This window comes from Marmota marmota, unplaced genomic scaffold (genome assembly GCF_001458135.2).
Source record: "Marmota marmota marmota unplaced genomic scaffold, marMar, whole genome shotgun sequence".
NCBI classification, from domain to species: domain Eukaryota; kingdom Metazoa; phylum Chordata; class Mammalia; order Rodentia; family Sciuridae; genus Marmota; species Marmota marmota.
In genome coordinates, this window is record NW_026000241.1 from 1,121,680 (window position 1) to 1,143,875 (window position 22,196).

Genomic DNA, 22,196 nt, shown 5'->3' on the forward strand with positions numbered 1-22,196 from the left:
TCCTAGCTCCCCCCCACCCAGCCCTTTTTTTTTTCTCTAGTGCTGGGGCTTGAACGCAGGGCCTTGTGCATGCTATGCGAGTGATCTACCACTATGTTACAACCATTTTTTTTCCCCAGTACATTATTCAATAAACTACATGAAATCATCAATACTTTGTTATAAAATAGGCTTTGTGTTAGATGATTGTGCCCAGTTGTAGACTTAGAAGTATTCTGAGTATTTAAGGTTAGGTAGGCTAAGCTGGGATGTATAGTGGGACAGGTGTATTAAATGCATTTCCCATTTAAAGGGACAGAACCCCTTCATTAGTTGAAGAACACCTGTGTATTTCACAGTGGAAACATGCTTTCTTCTCATCCCATACCCAGCATTTTTCCCCCTTTTTTTTTAGGTGTAGATGGACAATTTATCTATCTATCTATCTATCTATCTATCTATCTATCGATGTATTTGTGGTGCTGAGGATCAAACCAAGTGCCTCAAACATGCTAGGCAGGCGCTCTACCACTGAGCCCCAGCCCCTTTGTTCCCTTTTGAGTCAGTTGGAACCCTTTGTTTTCCCCTCAGCATGTCTTGTGCTTTCCTCCTGGATCTGTGTGGATCTGCCTCATCTGCATCTTTGTCATGCCTCCAGAAATTGCCAGCCATCCCCTAGGACACTGGGCCTGGATCCCAGGAAGGAATCATCCTGATGGGGCAGCCATCACAGACTGCTGGCTTCTCGATGAGCCATTCTGAGTGTTTTCCTAGTTGTTGGCCTGAGCTGTGCTAAAGCAGTGCTTGGGGCCTTGAAAGTCCATGCATTTTTTGGTGATATCCCTTCTGACTCTCCCAGGACTGAGATCCATTTGTTGGTTCCTCCAGGGCTCCAGGAGGCACCAAGGTTCTCCCCTGGGCACTTTCTCTGGGTCCATCACCATGCCAAGTGTATTTTTCCCCAGGAAACTTACACATCACCTCAGAAACATAAGTCCTTATTCTACTCAGGCAGAAGCAGCCACAAAAATCAAGAATACCCTGGCATGGACTCTGCCAAGAGTCAGTGTGTGGGACATTGGGAGAACCCACTGGGCTGTAGCGCTCAGGACTTGATCTGCCCCCACCAATGAACTGGCTGCTTCTTGGGGCCGGAGTCAGCGTGGAGTCAGGAGATGCTACCTCCAGTACTCCCAGGCCCTTTCCCTTCCCGCAAGGGCTGCAAAGGTCTCAGAGATTACTGTTAGTGCTGCCCAGGTTTCCAGGGAGGCCCACGGCCTAGGGGTTGGGACAGGCACACAGACTGTAAGTAGGTCCATGACCTAGATGGCTCCCTGAGTGGGAGCCTCTGGAGTCTTCTCCCAGAAGCCTAGACCATGGCTCCTTCAGCCACCTTTAGCTCTAATTTCATTTGTACTCAGAGCCTGTGAAGGGCAGATACTCATAGTGAGGGCAGATCTGGTGTAAGTTCTGGCTCTACCCATCAACATCTCCGAACAGGTAATTGTGCCTCTCTGTGCCCCATGACTGGACACAGGGAGTGAGTTCTGGTGACATGCACCTTTCGTCCAGTAGCTAACCTCTGCTTCTTACCAGATTGTTCTTTATTCCTTTTTTTTTTTAAGATAGAGTCTTTCTAAGTTGCTCAGGCTGGCCTTGAACTTGTGAGTCTCCTGCCTCAGTCTTCTGGGTAGTTGGGATTATAGGCCTGTGCCTATATTTAAAAATATATTTCAGTTGGGCTCAGTGGCACATACCTGTAACCCCAGCCCAGAAGGCTGAGGCAGGAGGATGAAAAGTTTAAAGCTAGCCTGAGCAACTTAGCAAGACCCTTTCTCAAGATAAAATATAATAAGGAGGGCTGGGGTTGTGGCTCAGCGGTAGAGCGCTTGCCTAGCACGTGCGAGGCCCTGGGTTTGATCTTCAGCACCACATAAAAATAAATAAATAACATAAAGGTATTTGGGTACATTACAACTAAAAAATTAAAATATTTTAAAAATATATAATAAGGAAAGACAGTAGAATGAATTGGATATCACTTTCCTACGTTCATTTATGAATGCATGCCCAGTGTAACTCCACCTCATGTACAATCATGAGAAAGGGAAGGTATATTCCATGTATGTTTAGTATTAAAGCTAACAAGAACAAATAAAGTAAAAAGGGTTGGGGATGTGGCTCAATGGTTGAGTGCCCCTGGGTTTAATCCCTGGTACCAAAAAAAAAATAATAATAATAATTAAAGTGACACATAGTAATTGCATATTCGTGGGTGCAGCGTTGCATTTCAGTACATGTTATAATATATGATTAGGTCAGGGTGACTGGCATGTCCACCACCTCAGACATGTGTCATTTCTTCAGATCGTTCTTGATGTTGGATGTGGCTCTGGGATCCTGTCATTTTTCGCTGCCCAAGCTGGAGCCAGGAAAATCTATGCAGTGGAGGCGAGCACCATGGCCCAGCATGCTGAGGTCAGTGTCCCCTGGTATCCTGGCTACACCCCATGGTTAGCCTTCATCTCTGCCTGCTAGGAACTCTCAGGAGACCTGACCCCTGGATCCAGAGGACCTGAGGATATATCCCTTCTGTGCTTTGTCCTTAAGACCAGGTGGTTGTGGATGGGAGGGGCTTGCTGGGCCTGAGGTAGTCTTTCCTCCATGAAACTAGTCATCCATCCAAAGGCTGGTTTGGGGCCTACAGAGGCTGGATGGCTTCATGCTTCTGGGGCTGGGCCATGAAGTCACATAGACCCTGGTGGAACTTCTGAGACACATACCTGGACTACTCTAGTTGAGCACCAACCTCCACCCACTGGAGAGAAAGATACCTTCTAGATCCTTATAGAGCTGTTCTGTGGAGATGGAAGCAAGCATGTGTTTCTACTTCTTCTTCCCATTTCTTGTGCAAATGGAGACACACCATCGCCTTGCTCCTTTCTTTACCTTTTAGAGTAGATCTGGGATTGTTTTTGTCCTTATGGAATTAACGTTCTTGCTCTTTGTATAGCTGCAGAGCATCACTGTGTGTGGGCAGACTGCTATATAGGAACCCACATTTGGTCTCTTGTGCCGTTGACTCTTCCCCATCTTTTCATCATAAATATGGTCACACTGAGCCCTTTTAAACACACATCACTTTTCCTATGTATGATTGTGTCCAGAGGACAAATTCCTGGTGCTGGAGTCACTGGATTGGGGGATGTCCAATTCCTGCTTTGATGGCTGTTGCAAAGTTGACTCATCCACATCTCTACACCCACTAGCACCTGTGTTCACAGCGTATGGGGGAGGACCAGGGATGCTGCAACCCCGAGAGAGGTCTGGGCTTCAGTAAGCTCTTAAGTGGTCATTGCTGTGGTTAGGATGCTGAGAGGCGTTGGGTAATTGTATATGGACAGAGGCCCTCCTTTGAGAAGGGACCCAATGAGGGCACTAGGCAGGTGGGTGCAGGGAACCCCAAGTGACCCTTCCTGCCTGCCTGCCCACAGGTTTTGGTGAAGAGTAACAACCTGACCGACCGTATCATTGTCATACCTGGCAAGGTAGAGGAGGTCTCCCTCCCTGAACAAGTGGACATCATCATCTCAGAGCCCATGGGCTACATGCTCTTTAATGAGCGCATGCTCGAGAGCTACCTCCATGCCAAGAAGTACCTGAAGCCCAGCGGTGAGTGTCTCCTCCTACATACAGGGAGAGCAGGGCCAGGCCAGGTGCCTGCAGCTGTGAACTGTATGACCAGCCACCATGCAGGGGCTTTTCTGGCCCAGACACCAGGGTAGTATCCACCAAACCAAGTATTTTGCCCCCTGTCAAGCTCCCTGGCTGCTATACAGTTTGCCCATAGCTGGCTCAGTTCCATGCTTGCCAGTGTCAGTGGCCTAGGATGTAGGGCATCTTGATCTTTGCCCTGCTTCCTACCCCAATCTTGCCCCTGCTGACTGAGGCTTTGGGAGTCCTGTGTCCCATAGAAAGCCAGGCATCCACTTGCTCACCAACCCTACTGGGCTTAGAGGGATCCCCTCGGGCTCCCTGAGAGTGTCTGGCACCTCCACCACCTGCATCTTGTACAATAGGACTACTTCTTTCTGGGAGCAGGGGTTGGGACAGGCACACAGACTGTAACTTGGTCCTGTAGTTGGTGGTTCTCTAAGGGGCTTCAGTCCTAGGCCTGGAAACATTCCTCTGGGCAGATGCCCTGACAAGCCCTGCTCTCCTCAGAGCCTGGGAAGTGAACAGACATGCATGTGTGCAAGTGAGGATGAATGGGTACATGTGTACGTGTATGAAGGCATGTAGGCACCTGCCTGGGAGTGAGTGGAAGAGGTGGCTCTCTGGTGAGCCCATCTGTCACCACCTGTGTTCCTGGACTGGCCTGTCCGTGCCTCTGTGTACAAGCTTCGGGGTCACTGGGCAGCTCTTTATATCAATCTGTCTGTATTGGGTTCTGTTCATTGCCCTGAGCACCTGAAGTGTATGTCCATTTCTCTATTGGGTATCCATGTCTGAATGTTTCCACAGGCAGGGAGTTGTGCAGGAGTGTGTAGAACATAGGCAAGGGCCTTGGCCAGGGCAGCAGCCATGGATGGAGCATGGGAAGCAGTCAGACTGCCCTGTGGGCAGGGCTTGGTGGGTTTGCAGGGGGAAATTCCTACTTGAGTCTCTTCCTTGGGGCCTGCCATGGGTTGCACTTCCAGAGGCAGCTAAAACAGCTGTGTTTTCTGCCCCAGGTGTGAGTGTGGAACTCCAGGCTGCCCCAGTGATTGTCCCAGTCCTACTTTCCTTCCATTCTGCCCTGCTGGTGGCCAAGTTTGCATTGGGGTGGGAACAGGCCCCAGCAAAAGGAACTACTCCCCTGCTCAACATGAGGCCAGGGGCCAGCCTACAGAAATGAACCTTCCAAGCCAAGTTCCATGGTTCATATCTGTAACACCAGCAGCTCGGGAGGCTCAGACATTAGATTCTGGAGTTCAAAGCCAGCCTCAGCAATGGCAAGGCAATTAGCAACTCAGTGAGACCCTGTCTGTAAGTAAAATACAAAATAGGGTGAGGATGTGGCTCAGTGGTTGAGTGCCCCTGGGTTCAATCCCAGGTACTACCCTCCCCCACACCCTCAAAAAAAAAAAAAAAAAAAAAAAGGAAAAAGAAGAAAAGAAGAAGATGAAGAAATGAGCCTTCCATCCACATCAGAAACTTCTTTGAAGCTGGTGGGTGCTGTGAACACACCTGTAATCCCAACTACTAAGGAAGATAAGGCAGGAAATTCTAAGTTCAAGGCTAGCCTTGGAAACTTAGTGAGACCCTGTCTAAAAATAAAAATAAAAAGGCTAGGGATGTAACTCAGTGGTATAGTGTTCTGGGCTCCAATCCCTAGTACTGGGGTGGTGGAAGGGGAGGGAATCTCCTTTGAGCTATGGTTGTAGCTCAGTGATAGCTTCCCTAGCATGGATTTCACCCCTACCACTGCAACAATAACAACAAAACCTCTTTTGAGGATTATAGGCAACCCTCCCCCAGCCATATGCTTACTGGCCTGCAAGAGCCAGAGGTGCCTTCCAGGCTAGGGCACCTTCCCATGATGCTTCAGTCCTCTGGGGCAGGTGGTCTAGCCTATGGCCCGTGAGCTAGAGCTGTGGGCCTCTGTCCCCTGCTGAGCATTGCTAGCCTGCTGGAGGCTATTGTGGAGGCACCTCGGTTCATCCCTCCCTCCCCCTGCATGAAAGGGTAGACTGAAGCCCACATCTGGAGGCCAGGTGCTCTCCCAGAGCAGGAACAGCCTCTGGAACCCTGGCTTTCCCTGTGGCTGGTCCTGACTCATCTGTTTGTTGAATCACAGATGAGGGCCATATGCCAACCAGGATGGCGAAGTTGTCCACCCTGTCTGCCTGGTGTCTACCAGAGCCTGGGCAATACTGGTGGTGTGGATGAAGCTGAACCTAGACCCAACCTGGGGCCACCCTCATTCTGGCCAGAGTGACCCTGCTTGACTTCCCTGCCAGCTGTGCACACTCAGCATGTGTGCATGTGACTGCCTGAGAGGCACTGCTGGCTGCATCCCAGCCACTCCTGCTCATTATGAGGCTCTGACTGGTCCTTTCCTGTCCTCTAGCCCAAGTAATGGGACATAAGGACAGGCAAACCAGCTACCTCTTAGGGTTTGTGCAGGCCAATGGCTTCCCCAGCACTCAGCACACAACAAACATTTGGGAAAGGTGAACTGTTAGTAGATTGATTGATCCTTGGTGTGCTGATTTACTGATTTTACATATTGTGATTTTTGAATTGATACATAGATCCATGGTTCAAAAATCAAGAGTATAAAAGAAAAGAACCTCCTACCCCTCAGTCTGGATGCAGTGAGATGGTACAGGTCAAGCACTCCTCCGTGGCCACTGACAGAGTGGGCACTCTACACCGTGTGTCACATGAATGCATGAATGAATGAACAAGCAGCTGGAAAGGCCAGGGTTGGGGTTCTTGGGGCCCTTTGGAAGCTCTGCCTGGCCCTGTGGGATGTGCCACCCTGACACCAGCACCCCTCCCTGCCCCCCACTCCCAGGAAACATGTTCCCCACCATTGGTGACGTCCACCTCGCACCCTTCACGGATGAACAGCTCTACATGGAGCAGTTCACCAAGGCCAACTTCTGGTGAGTGCGCCCTGGGTGTCCCGCCCGGGCCCCACGGCCTGCCTGCTCAGGGATAACCCCCAGCCCCCAGGTGGCCCCACCTTTCCTCTTTTTCTCCTCATCCTCAGTAGGACCTGAAGAGCGTGGGCTCGACAAGGGCCAGCTGGGAGAGAAGGCAGTGCTATCTCACCTGCCTCTCCTGCTGCTGGTGACCTTGCCGGTGGGGGTGGGGGCTTTCTGCAGGTACCAGCCATCATTTCACGGAGTAGACCTGTCAGCCCTCCGAGGCGCTGCTGTGGATGAATATTTCCGCCAGCCTGTAGTGGTAAGTAGGGGACACGGAATGCTATGGCATTACTACTGGGCATGGCCCCTCTGGAGTGACTGAGGGGCATGGGCTTCATCATCAGGCCTTGTTCAGGCTGTGTAGTACTACTGCCCCTCTTAGGCTCACTTCTGCCCAACACAGAACTCTCAGAGATATTGAAGCTACAGACACACTCAGTACATAGCATGCAGAGGACATGGGGACTGGTAAATTGATCCTTGGTGAGCTGATTTGTACTAATGGATTTTACTTGCTGAGATTTGTAAATTGATACATAGGTCCATAGTTCAGAAATAAAGAGTATAACAGAAAAAAGCCTCCTAATCTGTTCCCAGCTGCAGTTCCCCTTCCTGCAGGCAAACTATTTCTTCTTGTCCTTCCAAAGGCTTAATACCTAGATGTGCATGTTAAATTATATTTTTGAAACTTTTTTCCACTCATAAAATATAGCTTAGTCAACAATACTATTCTGTCTTAATTTCTTTATGGTCAGAAAACATACAATGTACATTTCAGTCCTTTGAAATTTGCTGACACTTGCTCTAAGTCCAGTATGTGATCTCTCTTGATTAATGTTCTATGTGCACTTGAAAAAAATGTATGCTGATCACTTGCTGAGTAGTGTTATACTCATGCCACTTAGGTCACATTTGTCATCATGTTGGTCAAATCTCTATTACTTTTGTTACTTTTTTTCACTAGCCTTGAATTTGTCATCCTCCTGCCTCAGCCTCTCCAGCAGATGGGATTACAGGTGTGCACCACCACACCCAGCTTGATACTGATTTTTTTTTTAAATCTGCTTTTCCTATGTATAACTAATCGTGGAATTGGTTTTCTTCCCCCATTTCATTATATTTATTTTTGCTTTATATATTTTGACATTATGTTGTTAGGTTCATAACTAATAGTATGAATTAGCATGAGCCCTAGTTTAGGATTATTATCTTCCTGTTGGATAGATCTTTTTTTCATTATGAAATATCTCTTTTTATCTCTATTACTATTTCTTGTCTTAAAGTTTTTTGTTTTTGTTTTTTTTCCCCTGATAGTACTTCTCTGATAGTACCAGTTCAGATACACTTGCTTTCTTTTGATTAATCTTTATACAATATAACTTTTTCTGTTCTTCTACTTTAAACCTGTTTGTATCCTTTCTATTTAACCTTAGTTTCTAGGAAGCAGCATGTAGTTGATTTTTTTTTTTTTAATTTGAATGTTAGACCATTTACATCTAATTTAATGCAGACCTCCATACAGTTTATTTTACTGTTCTGTCCCCTCAATGTCTTTCACTTTTGGGGGGAATATTCTTGGACAGCATCTTTTTGACATTCTTTCTGTCTTTGGGATTCTGATCATGTGTACAGTAGATCTCTTTGCCATGTCTCAGGTGATTCTTTTACATTACTTTATGTGTGTGTGCTACAGATTGGGCCTAGCCACATCCCCAGCCTTTTTTTTTTTCTTTGTAGATGAACACAATATGTGATTTATTTATTTTTATGTGGTGCTGAGGATCTAACCCAGTGCCTTACACACGCTAGGCAAGCGCTCTACCACTGAGCAACCCCAGCATACCCAGCCTTTTTAACTTTTTGAGACAGGGTCTCCCAAAGTTGCCCATGCTGGCCTCAAACTTGCAATCCTCTTGCCTCAGCCTACTGTGTCTCTGGGATTACAGGGGTATGCCGCTGTACCTGCTCATTTAACTGACTCATCTTCCAGCTACAATCCTTTCTTCACTGTGTTTAATCTGCTTTTCTAATTTTTAATTTCAGCTGTAATTTTTCAGGTCGAGAATGTGAAAATTTTTGTTTTGTTTTTGTGTTACAAGTAGCTGGAACTACAGGTGTGCACCACTGCACCCAGTGTGGGATTATTTTTTATTGTCATCTTAGTTCTCTGTAAAAATTTTTTTTTCCATAGCGCTGGAATTAAATCCAGGGCCTTCTGCATAGTAGACAAATGCTCTACCACTGAGCTGCTGTTACACCCCAGCCCTTTTCAGTTTTTTAAAATGTTAATTATGAGTCTATGATCATTTCAGTATGTGGAAAAAGGTATGTTTTCTGTGTTTGTTCCCTTCGTTTTGAGTCCTGTTTGTTTAGTCCAGGCTCTTCATATGCCTGATCATTGAATGCCAGAAAGAAAAATAGGTGGCTTTGGATGGTGTTTCTCCTTCCAAGTTTTTGTTTTCCTCTGGGCAGTTAGCTGTATGGACAGATCAATCACAGTCCTATCATGAATCTGAGATATTTGGAAATTGCTTTGTAGACTGTTTGGCTGACCTCTTCTCTGGCTTCCCTATCTCAGGACCTCTTGAAGCCACAAAAATTGAAGATCCTCAAGAGCTTTTGTTTATGTGTATTCTGCCTCACTATCTATTAGTATTAAAAAGTAAACCCCATAAATTTTAAAATGTGCTAACCAATTGATTTAATATGCCAATTCCATGTTAACATAAATAGTATTTTTATTAAAAAGAGACTATTTTAAAAAAAAACTTCAGTGAAAATAATGGCATCTTAGTTTGCAAATCTAATATCTGACTTAATAGAAGGCATCTGGACTCTGCTTCTGCCTTCAGCCTGTTGTCATCATATATGAGCAGAAAGAAAACATTCATTTTAGCATGATTAGAAAATACCCTTGACCCAAAGCTAAAGGGTGCCCTGGATAGGACTACACTTTGAGAACCACTGCTTTAGGACTAGCCTTTAGTGACCATTTTTGGTTTGGGGGATTGTTTCTATTTTTGTGGTGTCAGGATGGAATCCAGGGCCTCGCACACGCTAGGCAAGTGCTGTACCACTGAGCTGCAACCCAGCCCTTCTCCAGCAGTCTTGATACAAGTGTGCCTCCTCCTATCCTCCCCAGGACTCTCTAATGGACCTATTTAGTCTCTTAGGAGTGGTTTTCTAGTTGAATTCTTGGCCTGTAATCTCCTCCCCACATATGGCTTAGGAATTGACCAATGCCACAAAGTGAAACTGCAAGTACAACATGCACTCCTTTTCTGCATTTTCCTGTGTTTTTATGCCTTCTTGAGTCCTAGCTGACTTGGTTACTTTGATCTCCCATTCCCCCTCCCTGCAGGTGGCTGAAAGACCTAGATGTTTTGCATGGGCCAAAATGGGCTCCCCTGAAGGGCTGAGGATATAGCTCAGTTGGTAGAGATGCTTGCCTCGCATGCATAAGACTCTGGGCTCAATCCCTGACACCACAAAAATAAAAAATAAAATTAAAAAATGGGCTCTCAACACATTTCCTTTGTCTCTAGGATCTTGGCCCCAAATACCTGCCTGTTGGGGTTACTCTCTGAGGCTTTAAACACTGATTTTTTTTCTTTGGATTTGCTTCAGTTCTTGGTAGGAGTGGATGTCCGCACTCAGTTCTCTAATTTACTTTTTTTGTTAACTGCTTAATGGTTTATCTTGGAGATCTTTCCCCAACTAGCCACAAAGACCCTCTTCGTACTTGTTCATCATTTATGGATGATCTGTTATTTTATATGGTTTCCAGTGTCACTAGTACAGTTATACATGTAGCTTGTACATGTCCATGTATGTTTATGGGCTAAATTCACAGAAATGCAACTGCCAAGTCTTTAATGTGTGTGAACACTTGTCATTTTGAGAGCTGTTACCTAATTGCTCTCCATGGTATTGTGCCAGTACATCTTCCCCTAGCATCTCTAAGAAGGGCAGGCATTTTAGCCAAATGGCTTATAGGCTATGGCCAGACTAGGAGAAGCATTGGGGCTCTCCTTTCTCCCTGGTCCCTCCAATAGAAACCAGGCCATGCCTGTGGTCTCTCCCAGGACACATTTGACATCCGGATCCTGATGGCCAAGTCTGTCAAGTACACAGTGAACTTCTTAGAAGCCAAAGAAGGAGATTTGCACAGGTACCAGAAGCCACACCCCATTCCCCCAAGCCTGGCTCATACTGAAGATCAGGGCCACTACTGGCTCTTGCTGACTTTATGTTGCCCTGGGGCAGGTGGGCAGGGGATCCCAGCCTCTGTACCTGGCCACCCCTTTTTTCCCCAGCAGCTCATTTTGGCTTCCCCAGCAAACCACTGTCCTTTACCTTCCAGGATAGAAATCCCATTCAAATTCCACATGCTGCATTCAGGGCTGGTCCACGGCCTGGCTTTCTGGTTTGATGTTGCTTTCATCGGCTCTATGTGAGTTCAGCAGGGTAGACCATGCTACCCCCACCCACTCCCCGGGCTCCCTACAGCTGTGGCCACCCCAGACCTGGCTGTGCAGTCGCTGCATTAGGGGCTGGGAGGGTAGGACATAACTCCTCAGGTTCCTCTGTCCCATTCAAAAGGCAGCGAGAACATGTCTTTGAACAAAAGACTCTTGGGAGGGAGGTGCATATCTGCTGTGTTCGGAGTACCTGTCCCTCATGGGCCCTTGTCTGTCTCACTGCATGTAGATGTCACGGTGAGAAGGCACCCCATGGCTGCAGATCCCTTGTGCACTTGTTTAAGCTCACATGTGTTTGCCTAGGCTGCTGGAGTTCCAGCCTGTCTTGGTTATGGGGCCCAAGGGACCAATCAGAGGGGGCAGGCACTTTTGGAGAGCCCAAGGTACAGATACAGAGCAATGACCCAAGTGGTGGCACCAACCCAGTCAAGTAAATGCCTGTCCCTGCTTGACAGAATGACCGTGTGGCTATCCACTGCCCCAACGGAACCCCTGACCCACTGGTACCAGGTCCGGTGCCTATTCCAGTCACCACTCTTTGCCAAGGCTGGGGACACACTATCAGGGACATGTCTGCTTATTGCCAACAAAAGGTATGACCTGCTGCCCAGGGCTGGGAGTGCAGGGGTCTGTCAGCTTGGCCACCTCACAACTGCCCTCCTCTACTTCTCTATAGACAGAGCTATGACATCAGTATTGTGGCCCAGGTGGACCAGACAGGCTCCAAATCCAGTAACCTCCTGGATCTAAAGAACCCCTTCTTCAGGTAAGAGGGCCTCTGCCTATGTGGGGGGTACCCTGGGCCCCACAGTCCCCCAGCCCTGCCCACCAGTCATCTCTGCCACAGATACACAGGAACGACTCCCTCACCCCCACCTGGCTCGCACTACACCTCTCCCTCTGAAAACATGTGGAACACGGGCAGCACCTACAACCTTAGCAGCGGGATGGCTGTGGCAGGTAAGTCCACCATGCCCTTGACATAGCCGCTGACTTTGGTGGCCTGCCTGGACTCCTCCTGCTCCCGAGCCTGCCTCTAGCACTGGTATCCGGGACACTGTGTCCTACCCCTGACATCTCCCTCTCTGGGCACAGGGATGCCAACTGCCTATGACCTGAGCAGTGTTATTGCCGGCGGCTCCAGTGTGGGCCACAACAACTTGATTCCTTTAGGTAAGTGTCCCCTGGGGTCCAGGGAATGGCTGGGGGAGGGGGCAAACAGGACCGCCCTGAAGCAGGGAAGGGCTGGTAGCCGGTCTGTTGATCAGTGCTTAGTCTTTCAGCACTACTGTCTCCATCCTTGCCTCTTCCTCCTCCTGGGGGCTCCTGGCTGAAGCCCTGCGTTCGTTCGTTTGTTCCTCTCTGCCTGGCTCTGTCACTGCTGCATCTGCCCTTCCCACACCCGCTGTGAAAGCGTGAGTGGGCTGGGCAGGCTAGGGGTGGTGACGCTGTCTCCCTTCCTTCCTTCCTTCCTCCCTGTCGCTGCGCAGCCAACACAGGGATTGTCAATCACACCCACTCCCGGATGGGCTCCATAATGAGCACGGGGATTGTCCAAGGTAATGGCGGGTGGAGGGGTCTGGGGTCCCTTGGGCAGGGCCGCGTTAGCATGGGAGTGTGGCCCAACTGCTGCCTCACCTGCACGCGTGCTCTCACTTTTGGGGGAGCTGGGTAGGCACAGGGGTCAAGCTGGCCCTCAGTACCTACTGCCTGCCCCACAGGCTCCTCAGGTGCCCAGGGCGGCGGCGGCGGCGGCTCCAGTGCCCACTATGCAGTCAACAGCCAGTTCACCATGGGTGGTCCTGCCATCTCCATGGCCTCGCCCATGTCCATCCCGACCAACACCATGCACTACGGGAGCTAGGCACTCTGCCCTGACAGACTGACAGCACCAGGAAACCAAATGAAGCCCCCGCCCAGCACCTTCGCCCGGGCGGCTGTCCCCTTGTACTGGAGAAGCCCAAACATCCCGTCACAGCCCTCTTTGCTATGGGAACTTGGACACTTTTTTTACACGATGTTGCCGCTGACCCTACCTGACCCTGCCCACACCTTGGCCCTGAGCGAGTGTCGCTGCCACATTTTACACAAGATCATGTCAGGGGAGCCTTTGTCCCCCTCCAGCCCTCTTCACTCTGACCTGGCTTTGACATCTGCTGTAACAGGCGTGTTGGGGCCAGCAGCTGCACCCTGGTTGGGCAGGAGGAGGGAAGCAGCTGCCACAATGGCCCAGGCTGCCCTGCCCCACCAGGCCCCCAGCCCCTGCCCCCATCACCTGTCTCCAGTGGGAAGGCAGCCCAGCTGGGCAGGACCTCTCCTTCAACTACCAGGCCACCATGGTCACCATGGGCGTGACATGCTGCTTTTTTTAATTTTATTTTTTTACGAAAAGAACCAGTGTCAATCCACAGACCCTCTGAGAAACCCGGCTGGCCGGGCCCAGCCAGCAGCCCCTCTCCCCAGGCTCAGAGGTTCAGTGGTGGGGGCAACCCTGGGCCAGGCCTCAGGCCCCTCCCCACCAAAGGGTTCACCTCACTTGAATGTACAACCCACCCCAGCTGTCTGAAGGCCCTCCGTCCTCTGCCCCTGCCTCTTGCTGCTGTTCTGTCCCTGAGCCCCTGCAGGTCCCCCCTCAGCCTCCACCAAAAGCTGGAATAGGCAGCCTGGAGGGAAGGTCATTGTGGGTTGCTTCAGACAGACAGAAGCCTCAAGGATCTGTCAGAGAAGGCGTCCTTTTCCCTTGTAGCTAACATTAGGCCTGTGTATTTCCCCTCCAGACTCATAGATAATCCAGTCCCTACCACCATGATGGCATTTTGGTCCTTCTCCATCCTGGGAAAGGACCTTGAAGGGACTTCTCCCTCCAAAAAAGAAAGCAAACAAAATAAACAAGGAAATGTATGTTTCAGCACAGGCAATTTTCTTCTACTTCTGCTCCCCTTGTTCCTAGCACCCCCAACCTCAGAAGCTGGAGCTCAGGCTAGGCCTCACACCCACTCTGTGCCCCCAGGCTGCCCTTCTTCCTTCTGTCCTTGGCAGAGCTGTCAGGGAAAGCATAAGGCCCACTGGCAGGCTGGAGGGCTTGGGAGTCCAGTCCTGTCCTGCAGCTGTGTTGCCTGAGCCACCTTGGAAGCTCCCTGCTCAGCTGCCCCTCCCCCACCTTTATATGAATTCTCTGGATCACCTTTGCATAGAAAATAAAAGTGTTTGCTTTGTAAGAAAAGTCTGGAAAGTAGCAGAGCGGTCTCGAGCGGTCGAGGGAGACTTCAGTCATCACCAGGAACATTTTGCCTGAAAGAGAGAGACTTCTAGAAGCAGCCCCAGAGAGAAGGGAAGGTACCCCCTCAGACAAAGCAGAAATGGTCCTTTACCTATAGGGTGGGCCTTCCTAGGAGGTTGCCACGGACCGGGTCATGGTGGGTGTCGGTAGTATGTTTGGGGGCAGAGATGTGGCTTGAGATGGAGGTGCAACGTGTTCTGGAGGCAGTGGCTGGAAGAAGTACAGCTGAACAGAGACCCTTAGGGTCAGTGGCAAAGGCAGGCAAGCAACCCACTCCTGCCCCACAACCCAGCCTGGGGCCATTGGAACCATACCTTACAGCCCATGGCCAGGAGGGCATGGAGCACCACCACAGTGGACAGTAGCACTGCAGCCACCAGTCTAGTGTCTTCACGGACGACAGGCCAGAGGGTGAACACCAGCCCAGCAGCTGACAAGGTCAAGGCCAGTGCCCCAAAAAGCCACTGCAGCCATGGCACAGGGATGAGCCACAGGACCTGAGGTGACAGGGGCAGCTAGTGACTGTGCCAGATGATTCCTTTGGCTCCCACCATCTACCTATCACCAGGCCATACTCACCACAGTGGGGATAAAGATGAAGAGGGAGTAGCCATAGATGCACACGGTCTCTAGGAAAGTGTAAGGTCCCATGCGTTCCCGGACGCCCTTGCGCCACCGCAGGAAACCCCATAGCGCCAGCGGCACAAGCCACGCATAGCAATAGATGGTGATACCTGCCACAGTAACTGGGAGGCAAGGCAGCAGTTACCTCTCATGTCCTGGGGCCTGTGGCTGCCAGGAGCTGAGCCCATCCACTCTACTTACCCTTATGAAATTGGGGGCTATAGTGGACAGAGGGGTCCCTCCTCTGGGCCAGCACCAGGGTCAGGTTGCCAGTGACTGCCAGGACGAAGGCCAGGGTGGCACAGATCCAGAAAGGGCCTGTGAGGAAGTCATAGTCCAAATCCTGGGCTCAGTGCTCCCAGAGGGGGTGAATGGGTCTTGTCTCTATTGCTGGGGAGGTCAGGGGGACCCCAGCCACTCATTTGACTCTCAATTGGGACATTCTGGTGGCTGGATTTAATGCTGCCTCTTAGTTCATCCTTCTCTGCCTGGGAAGGCTCCATATGGCTAGAACCCCACGCTCTAGCTCTTGTCTCACATCACTGGCAGCAATTCCTCAACTTTTTCAACTCTGATAAAGCCATTAATGGAGAGCAGCTGGGGCTCAGTCCTTGGCCCTGCTCCATGTCCCTGTTCACCCCTGGCATAGTCTTGTTCAGCCTCAGGGTTCCCTGTTATTTCTATACTGATGATTCCCAGATGGTAGAGTGTCCCAAATTGTATACTCATACATGTTCACTTTTCAAGGTGGACATTTTGAGGTGTCTCCATCTCCACCCCACACTTGCTCCTTTCCCTCCAACCTGCCCAGCTTTTCCCATCCACCCACAGCAACTATGCTGGTGGTCCAGGCCAAAACCCTGGGGGTACCCTTTGCTTCCCTCACCACCCTGACTAGTCTGTCAGCAAATCCTGTTGGTTCTGCCTCTATAACACATCCCAGAACCAACCACTCTCTCTGTCCTCAGCCTCCATGAGTTGTCTCCTGCCTGGTCTCCTATCTTCCATCCTTATCCCCGATGTGGCCAGAGGGGAACCTAGGAACACCTCATTAAGATCCTTTCTCACCACAGTATGGGAGCCTGTGCCACTTGTCCCAGTACTTCAGTGACATCCTAACAGCTCACTTCTTTTCAGTGACAGTGCAACCCTCCAGTGCGGGGATGTCTCTACCTTAAGGCTTGGGCCCTCACTGGGACCCTCCTCCTCTAGATCTGTCCACCCCTGACCAATACTTGCCAATAAGGCTCATTCTCTTTCCTCAGAGACCTTCCCTGACCCACATAGACACAACAGCATCACCCTCCACTACACTGCTTCCCTTCTCTTCTCAGCCCCATCATCCACTACGGTCTGTTATGTCTCTGTCTCCCTAAACAGAACACAAGTTTCACTCTTGGTGACTACTTTTTTCTCAGCTGTACAGCAACACCTGCCATTCAGTCCACACGTGCTGAATGAATAATCAAATGAAACAAATGCACAAACTTACTCACCATACAGATCTGGACGGTTTCGCAGATGGTACCGTACAAAGTTGTGGCCAGGCCAAGGTAGGAGTGAGCCTTTGATCCGGTCTAGGACCTGAAAGACAAGGCCACAGTCCAGGATGGAAGCCTTCCCAGGGTTCCTCCTGTACTTTGGGAGTTTCTTTCCCCAATGACCTCTTCTCTCCTCTCTCCATGCCCTACCTGAAAGAGCTCATCTCGCCCTTCTAAGCCCTTTTTTTTTTTTTTTGAGGGGGGGAGCTGTTGAGGATTGAACCCAGGGCCTTGTGCATGCTAGACAAGCACTCTACCAACTGAGCTATACTCCCTGCCCTCCCCTCTAAGCCTTTTTTAAATTATTTTTTTAAATTGAATCCTGGAGGGCTGGGGATGTGGCTCAAGCGGTAGCGCACTCGCCTGGCATGCGTGCAGCCCGGGTTCGATCCTCAGCACCACATACAAACAAAGATGTTGTGTCCGCCGATAACTTAAAAAATATATATATATATATATTAAAAAAAATTCTCTAAATAAATAAATTGAATCCTGGAGCACTCTACCATTGAGCTACATTTCTTTTTTCTTTTTTAATTTTGAAACAGGATCTCACTAATTTGCTAAGGCTGACCTCAAAACTTTTGATCCTCTGGAGTCAGCCTCTCAAGCAGCTGGGATTATGGGCATGCACCACCATGCCTACCTTCCCTCTAGGCTTTTGACAAGATGTTCCCACGGCTTACAGACCCTTCCCCTGGTCACTAAGTTGACCTCTCACTCAACTTCCCAATACTGAAGGCTATCTTCCAGGCTGCCACTTTCCTGTTTGCTTCCCCTTAAACAACTTGGCTGCCTAAACTGCCCTTGACACTTCCCAGCCCCAATAAAGACAGCCAATAAGTCCTGGGAAATCTTCCCTCTACATCTCTATGTAGCACCAGTGGCACGAGACAAGACACATTCACTTGCTCTCATAGTCTGTGGCCCTGGTTTATTCTCATTAAGCCTGGCCTGGAGCTGAGCATGGTGGCATACATCTGTAAGCCCAATAACTCAAGAAGGTTGAGAGAAAGGAGGATCACAAGTTCAAGGCCAGCATGGGCAACTCAGAGGCTCAAAAAACAAAAAGGGCTGGGGTTGTAGCTCAGTGGTACAGTACTCCTGGGTTCAATCCCAAGTATCCCCCTACCACGGACCGCAAAAAAAAAAAAAAAAAAGCCTGGTCTAGAGCTCTGATCCATGTGCACATCTGGTCATCTCATTCCTCTCCTGCTCTGACCCTTCTGACTCCCCAACACCCTCAGAATAAAACCCAAATTCTAACTCCTTAACATAGCTCATGGCTGGGCAAGTTAGCACATGAGTAGTCCCAGCTACTCAGGAGGCTGAGCTAAGAGATCCTCTTGAGCCCATGAGTTTGGGGCCAACCTGGGCAACAAGGCCAGACTCCATCTCAAAAAACAAAACAGTAAACACAAAAAAACTAAAAACATAGCGTATGAGGTCCTCTGTGATCTGCCTTCTGCCTGTCCCCCATCTCACACTCTCCCACCAGATTTAGTGATAGGTAGCTTCTACTACTGTTCATGACTCCTCTCGCCTTTTGTCTTCACATATACTGTTTCCTGTGTCTGGAACATAACTAGTGCTCCCATCCACCCTTCCTGGGTAACCCTCCTTTCTCTGTTAGGTCTCAGCAAATTCCTCACTTCCTACTGGAGGCCTTTCCCTATTCACCAGATCCTGTGCATGTAGCGGGGTTCCCCCCTCTTTGTTCCCACAGCCCATCACCAAAATCCTTAGAAAATACCACCATTCCTTTTACTAGCCTGGGTAGGAGCACTTGTTCTCCCATGTAGCTGTTACCAGCACTCTGTCTCAGCCTGGTGCTCAGTGGATACTGGCTGAATCGCCAGCATGACTCTGAGCCCCTCCCATCAGCTTCCAGGCCTCACCTGTGAGGTATCCACGTCAAAAAAGCTCTGATAGTAGCTGAATGTCCAGAATCCCGGCTGTGGCTTCTCCTCCTGTAAAAGCTGCAGAGTGTGGGATTTCAGTGCTTGCTCTTACAGCCTACGTCAGCCAGGGGGTGGTCAGAGTCAGGGAATGGGGACTTAGGTGACTCACCGCTGTCTTGTCACCCTCTTCCTCCACCTCTTCCTCTACTCCATAGCTGCCACCAGAGCCGACAGCCACAACTACGTGCCCTTTTGGGGTCAGCTGATCACTTTTGCTGGTGGTAGCTGCATCTGGGGTCTCAGCCAGAAGATTAGTAGCTTCCTCAAATTCTATGAAGAAGGACAAATGGGACAAGGCGCGTTTTGAGGCAATTAATTGTGCATGGTCCACTGCTCATGGCGGGGACTAAGGTTATAACAGCGGCAACCTCAACTCTCTCCCGAGACAGGGCACAACTTCCTCAGTTCCGGGGCATGGGAAGTAAGACTGTTCCCTTACTCCTAACGTGGGAATGCAACTCAGGGTTGGTCCTCGGATAGACTCAGGGCCTCGGGATATGGAGTCTAAGTTCAGGACGGGAGCGCGGTTCGAATGCGGATGGGGCTCATTCTTGAGGCAGGTTTCCGGTCTGGGGTCAGTGTACACAGCCGCGTGGGATTCGGGTTAAGTAAGAGATGGAAGCTGCACGGGAGGTTCTGGCCAGGGGCGGGAGCAGAAGTTCCCGCCACATAGGGTCCGCACTCACCGTGGAAGGCCAACCCGTCAGCCGCTGCCATGGTTGTTCAGGGGCGTCACCGCATCCCGCTCTGAAGACAGAGGCCGATCAGGCTCGCGCCCCTCCCAAACCCTATTCCTCAGCTTCAAGCCCTGCCTTGTGGCTAACAACACCCACCGGGACTTAAGCTCGCCGCCCAGTCCCTCAGTGGTACCCCGCCCTCCTCACCTGCAGCCACTTTAGCCGGCGTGGCCAGGGCTCTCTGCGCCTGCGTGGGACGCCTACCCGTCAGAATCAACCCTGCTTGGATCAGAAAGCAACATCCGGTGCTGGTCCGTTTTCTATTCTCCTCCGGTGGAAAGCCATGTCCGGAAACTCACAGAAGAGCCCCTACTCCCCCTCCCCCGTGGGTGGGAGCCTTTTACTTCAGGTATGAGGTGTTTCTCTTCGGACTAAGGGCCCTAGGCGGGAAGAGGATGGCGACGGCTGCTCTGAAGAGATTTTGGTCCCGAGGCCGCGGAGAAGGGGGCGTTGAGGCTGGAAATGCTGCCGTGGCGGTGAAGCCAAGCGTGTGGGCCCGGCTGGGTGAGTAGTGGCGGAAGGCAGTGGGATGGGTGCCCGCAGCGGCTGAACGGCTCCGACAGCGTTTCTTTTCCCTCAGGCGACTGGGCCCGCGCGCTGCTCCGGGACTACGCAGAGGCTTGCCGGGACGCGGTGGCTGCGGCGCGGGCTCGGCCGGGGCGCGCAGCAGTGTACTTGGGGCTGCTGGGCAGCGCCGCAGCCTGCTGCGCTCTGGCGCCGAGCGAGGAGGCCTTCGAGGAGGCGCTGCTCGATGCGTCTGGGACTCTCCTGCTGCTAGCGCCAGCCACTCGCAACCGCGATTCCGAAAGCTTCCTGCAGCGACTCCTTTGGCTGCGGGGCCGCGGTCGTCTGCGCCACGTGAATCTGGGGTTCTGCTCGCTCGTGTACGAGGCGCCCTTCGACTCCCAGGCCAGCCTCTACCAGGCCCGCTGCCGCTACTTGCAGCCCCGCTGGGTCGACTTCCCCGGCCGAATCCTGGATGTGGGCTTCGTGGGCCACTGGTGGATACTGAGCACCCGGATGCGTGACTGCGACATCAACGATGACGAGTTCCTGCACCTGCCCGCACATTTGCGCGTGGTCGGACCCCACCAGCTGCACTCCGAGGCTAATGAGCGGCTCTTCGATGAGAAGTACAAGCCTGTTGTGCTCACTGACGATCAGGTGGACCAGGCGCTGTGGGAGGAGCAGGTGTTGCAAAAGGAGAAAAAGGACAGGCTTGTCCTGAGCCAGGCCGACTCGCTAGTGCAGTCGCAGGTCGCAAGATGAAACCCATAAGAGCGTGAGGCCTGACTGGGGTCTGAGCCCTGGCAGACTGTGGAATGATGAGAGTGGGACGTAAATTATATGCACTGTTCTCTAACTGCTGTTGTTGAAAACAAGTTTGGAGAGCCATACTCTCTATCTCTTTGTTCCTTATTAGTGAAGCTAGTTCACAGTCTTTTTGGTCTAGGAATTGGGTAGAGCAGAGTTGACTAATGTTTATCACTGCCAGAGCTGGTAATGAGCCTTTTACATAAGTCTTTTTAGGCTGGGAATGTAGTAGCTCAAGTGGTAAAGCACTTGCCCCTGGCATCCCTAAAGTCCTAGGTTTGATCCCCACTACCAAAGACAAAAGAAAAATAACTTCATCCTTTTTCACTGTGTGACACAAGTCCCTTGACAGGTACTACATTGGTCAGGTGACTCCCAAACTCTCTTCCAAGAGCATGCATATTTTGCTTTATTTCTTTGTGTGTTTTCCTCCTCTTGTTCTTTTTCTTTGCGGGGAGGGAGGGGGTACTGGGGACTGAACTCAGGGGCACTTGGCCACTGAGCCACATCCCCAGCCCTATTTTGTATTTTATTTAGAGACAGGGTCTTAGAGAGTTGCATAGTGAATTGTCGTTGCTGAGGCTAGCTTTGAACTCACGATTCTCCTGTCTCAGCCTCCCAAGCTGCTGGGATTAAAGGCGTGTGCCACCATGCCCCGCTCCTCTTGTTCTTTTATGAGTAACATGTTTGTTCAGATTTTTAAAATTCGTTGAGCCAGCTGTGGTGATACACACCTGTAATATGAGCTACTCTAGAGGCTAAAGCAGAAAGATTGCAAGTTTGAAACCAGCCTGGGCAGCTTAATAACACCATATTCAAATAAAAAGGGCTGGAGATGTTGCTCAGTAGTAGAGCACTGGCAGTGTGAGTGAGGCCTTGGATTCAAACTCCATTACCAAAAATAAAGTAAAACACTAATTATAGTCTCACAAGAAATTGGCAAAATAATACATTTTGAATACTCTTTACCCAGTTTCCCTTAAATGGTATTGTTTTACATAACTAATACTAAATGAGGATATTGGTATTAGTATGACTGTTTGGTTTTGGAAGGGACGTGTTTTTGTAAAAACAACTTGGTTTTATCATATGTGTATTGACAGTGATTAGAAGTGGCTTGGAAGGAAAAATAGGTCCTAATCTCAAAATCTATATCTAATTGTAAATCCTGTTGATGTCATACTTCAGGTACCCTGAAAACAGAATTCTTTGGAAAAGAATAAGTTAAATTATGTAGTTGGTACTTAGCTAGGTTATGATAATCACACCTCTTAAGCTAAAATATTGGGGAATGTGACTACCTCTGTCACCTTGGTGCCTGTAGCTAGTTAATAAAACCAGGAGATGAAACAGTGGTCTTTGTTGTTATGGGTTTTTTGTTCTTTGTTTTATTTTTGTAGTGCTGGGGATCAACCAATGGCCTCACACATGCTACACACACACCCTACCACTGAGCTACACCTCCAGCCCTTGTGATATTTGCTTTTGTATGTTTTGCCACTTCTAATTTTTAGCACTTTAACCTTCCATTTAAAATGTAGATGCATTGAACACATAATAGTTCTTAAATTCTTATTTAAG

The 22,196-nt window shown here is 49.9% G+C and overlaps 3 protein-coding genes across 4 annotated transcripts in view; 2 read left to right on the forward strand and 1 right to left on the reverse strand.

Annotated features, from left to right (window-relative positions):
* Window positions 1-14,069, forward strand: part of Carm1 (coactivator associated arginine methyltransferase 1) — a 42,665-nt gene extending 28,596 nt beyond the window's left edge. Inside the window, exons 6-17 of the mRNA XM_015489031.2 lie at window positions 2,347-2,457; window positions 3,474-3,651; window positions 6,542-6,632; window positions 6,855-6,936; window positions 10,763-10,848; window positions 11,041-11,130; window positions 11,614-11,751; window positions 11,835-11,924; window positions 12,006-12,118; window positions 12,254-12,331; window positions 12,649-12,717; window positions 12,880-14,069. Coding sequence (XP_015344517.2) covers window positions 2,347-2,457; window positions 3,474-3,651; window positions 6,542-6,632; window positions 6,855-6,936; window positions 10,763-10,848; window positions 11,041-11,130; window positions 11,614-11,751; window positions 11,835-11,924; window positions 12,006-12,118; window positions 12,254-12,331; window positions 12,649-12,717; window positions 12,880-13,022 — 1,269 coding nt within the window. The 3' untranslated portion in view covers window positions 13,023-14,069. The remainder of the gene's footprint in view (window positions 1-2,346; window positions 2,458-3,473; window positions 3,652-6,541; window positions 6,633-6,854; window positions 6,937-10,762; window positions 10,849-11,040; window positions 11,131-11,613; window positions 11,752-11,834; window positions 11,925-12,005; window positions 12,119-12,253; window positions 12,332-12,648; window positions 12,718-12,879) is intronic.
* On the reverse strand, window positions 13,516-19,585 carry Yipf2 (Yip1 domain family member 2). Of its 2 annotated transcripts, XM_015489034.2 has the most exons (10): window positions 19,449-19,585; window positions 19,251-19,311; window positions 18,674-18,834; window positions 18,502-18,582; window positions 16,559-16,646; window positions 15,264-15,380; window positions 15,018-15,184; window positions 14,753-14,935; window positions 14,530-14,663; window positions 13,516-14,449 (listed from the first exon to the last, which is right to left on the reverse strand). In XM_015489034.2, exons 2-9 carry the CDS (start codon window positions 19,279-19,281, stop codon window positions 14,547-14,549), a joined length of 945 nt encoding a protein of 314 aa, XP_015344520.1. In that variant the 5' UTR covers window positions 19,282-19,311; window positions 19,449-19,585; the 3' UTR covers window positions 13,516-14,449; window positions 14,530-14,546. The 2 variants fall into 2 exon arrangements, with proteins under 2 accessions (XP_015344520.1, XP_048651245.1); XM_048795288.1 differs by having other exon boundaries at window positions 14,530-14,648; window positions 19,251-19,472.
* An 84-nt stretch (window positions 19,586-19,669) lies between these two features.
* Timm29 (translocase of inner mitochondrial membrane 29) lies at window positions 19,670-21,970 on the forward strand. Its single transcript, XM_015489035.2, has 2 exons — window positions 19,670-19,805; window positions 19,882-21,970. The coding sequence occupies exons 1-2, from the start codon at window positions 19,697-19,699 to the stop codon at window positions 20,568-20,570; spliced, it is 798 nt and encodes a 265-aa protein (XP_015344521.1). The 5' UTR covers window positions 19,670-19,696; the 3' UTR covers window positions 20,571-21,970.
* Window positions 21,971-22,196: the final 226 nt, after the last annotated feature.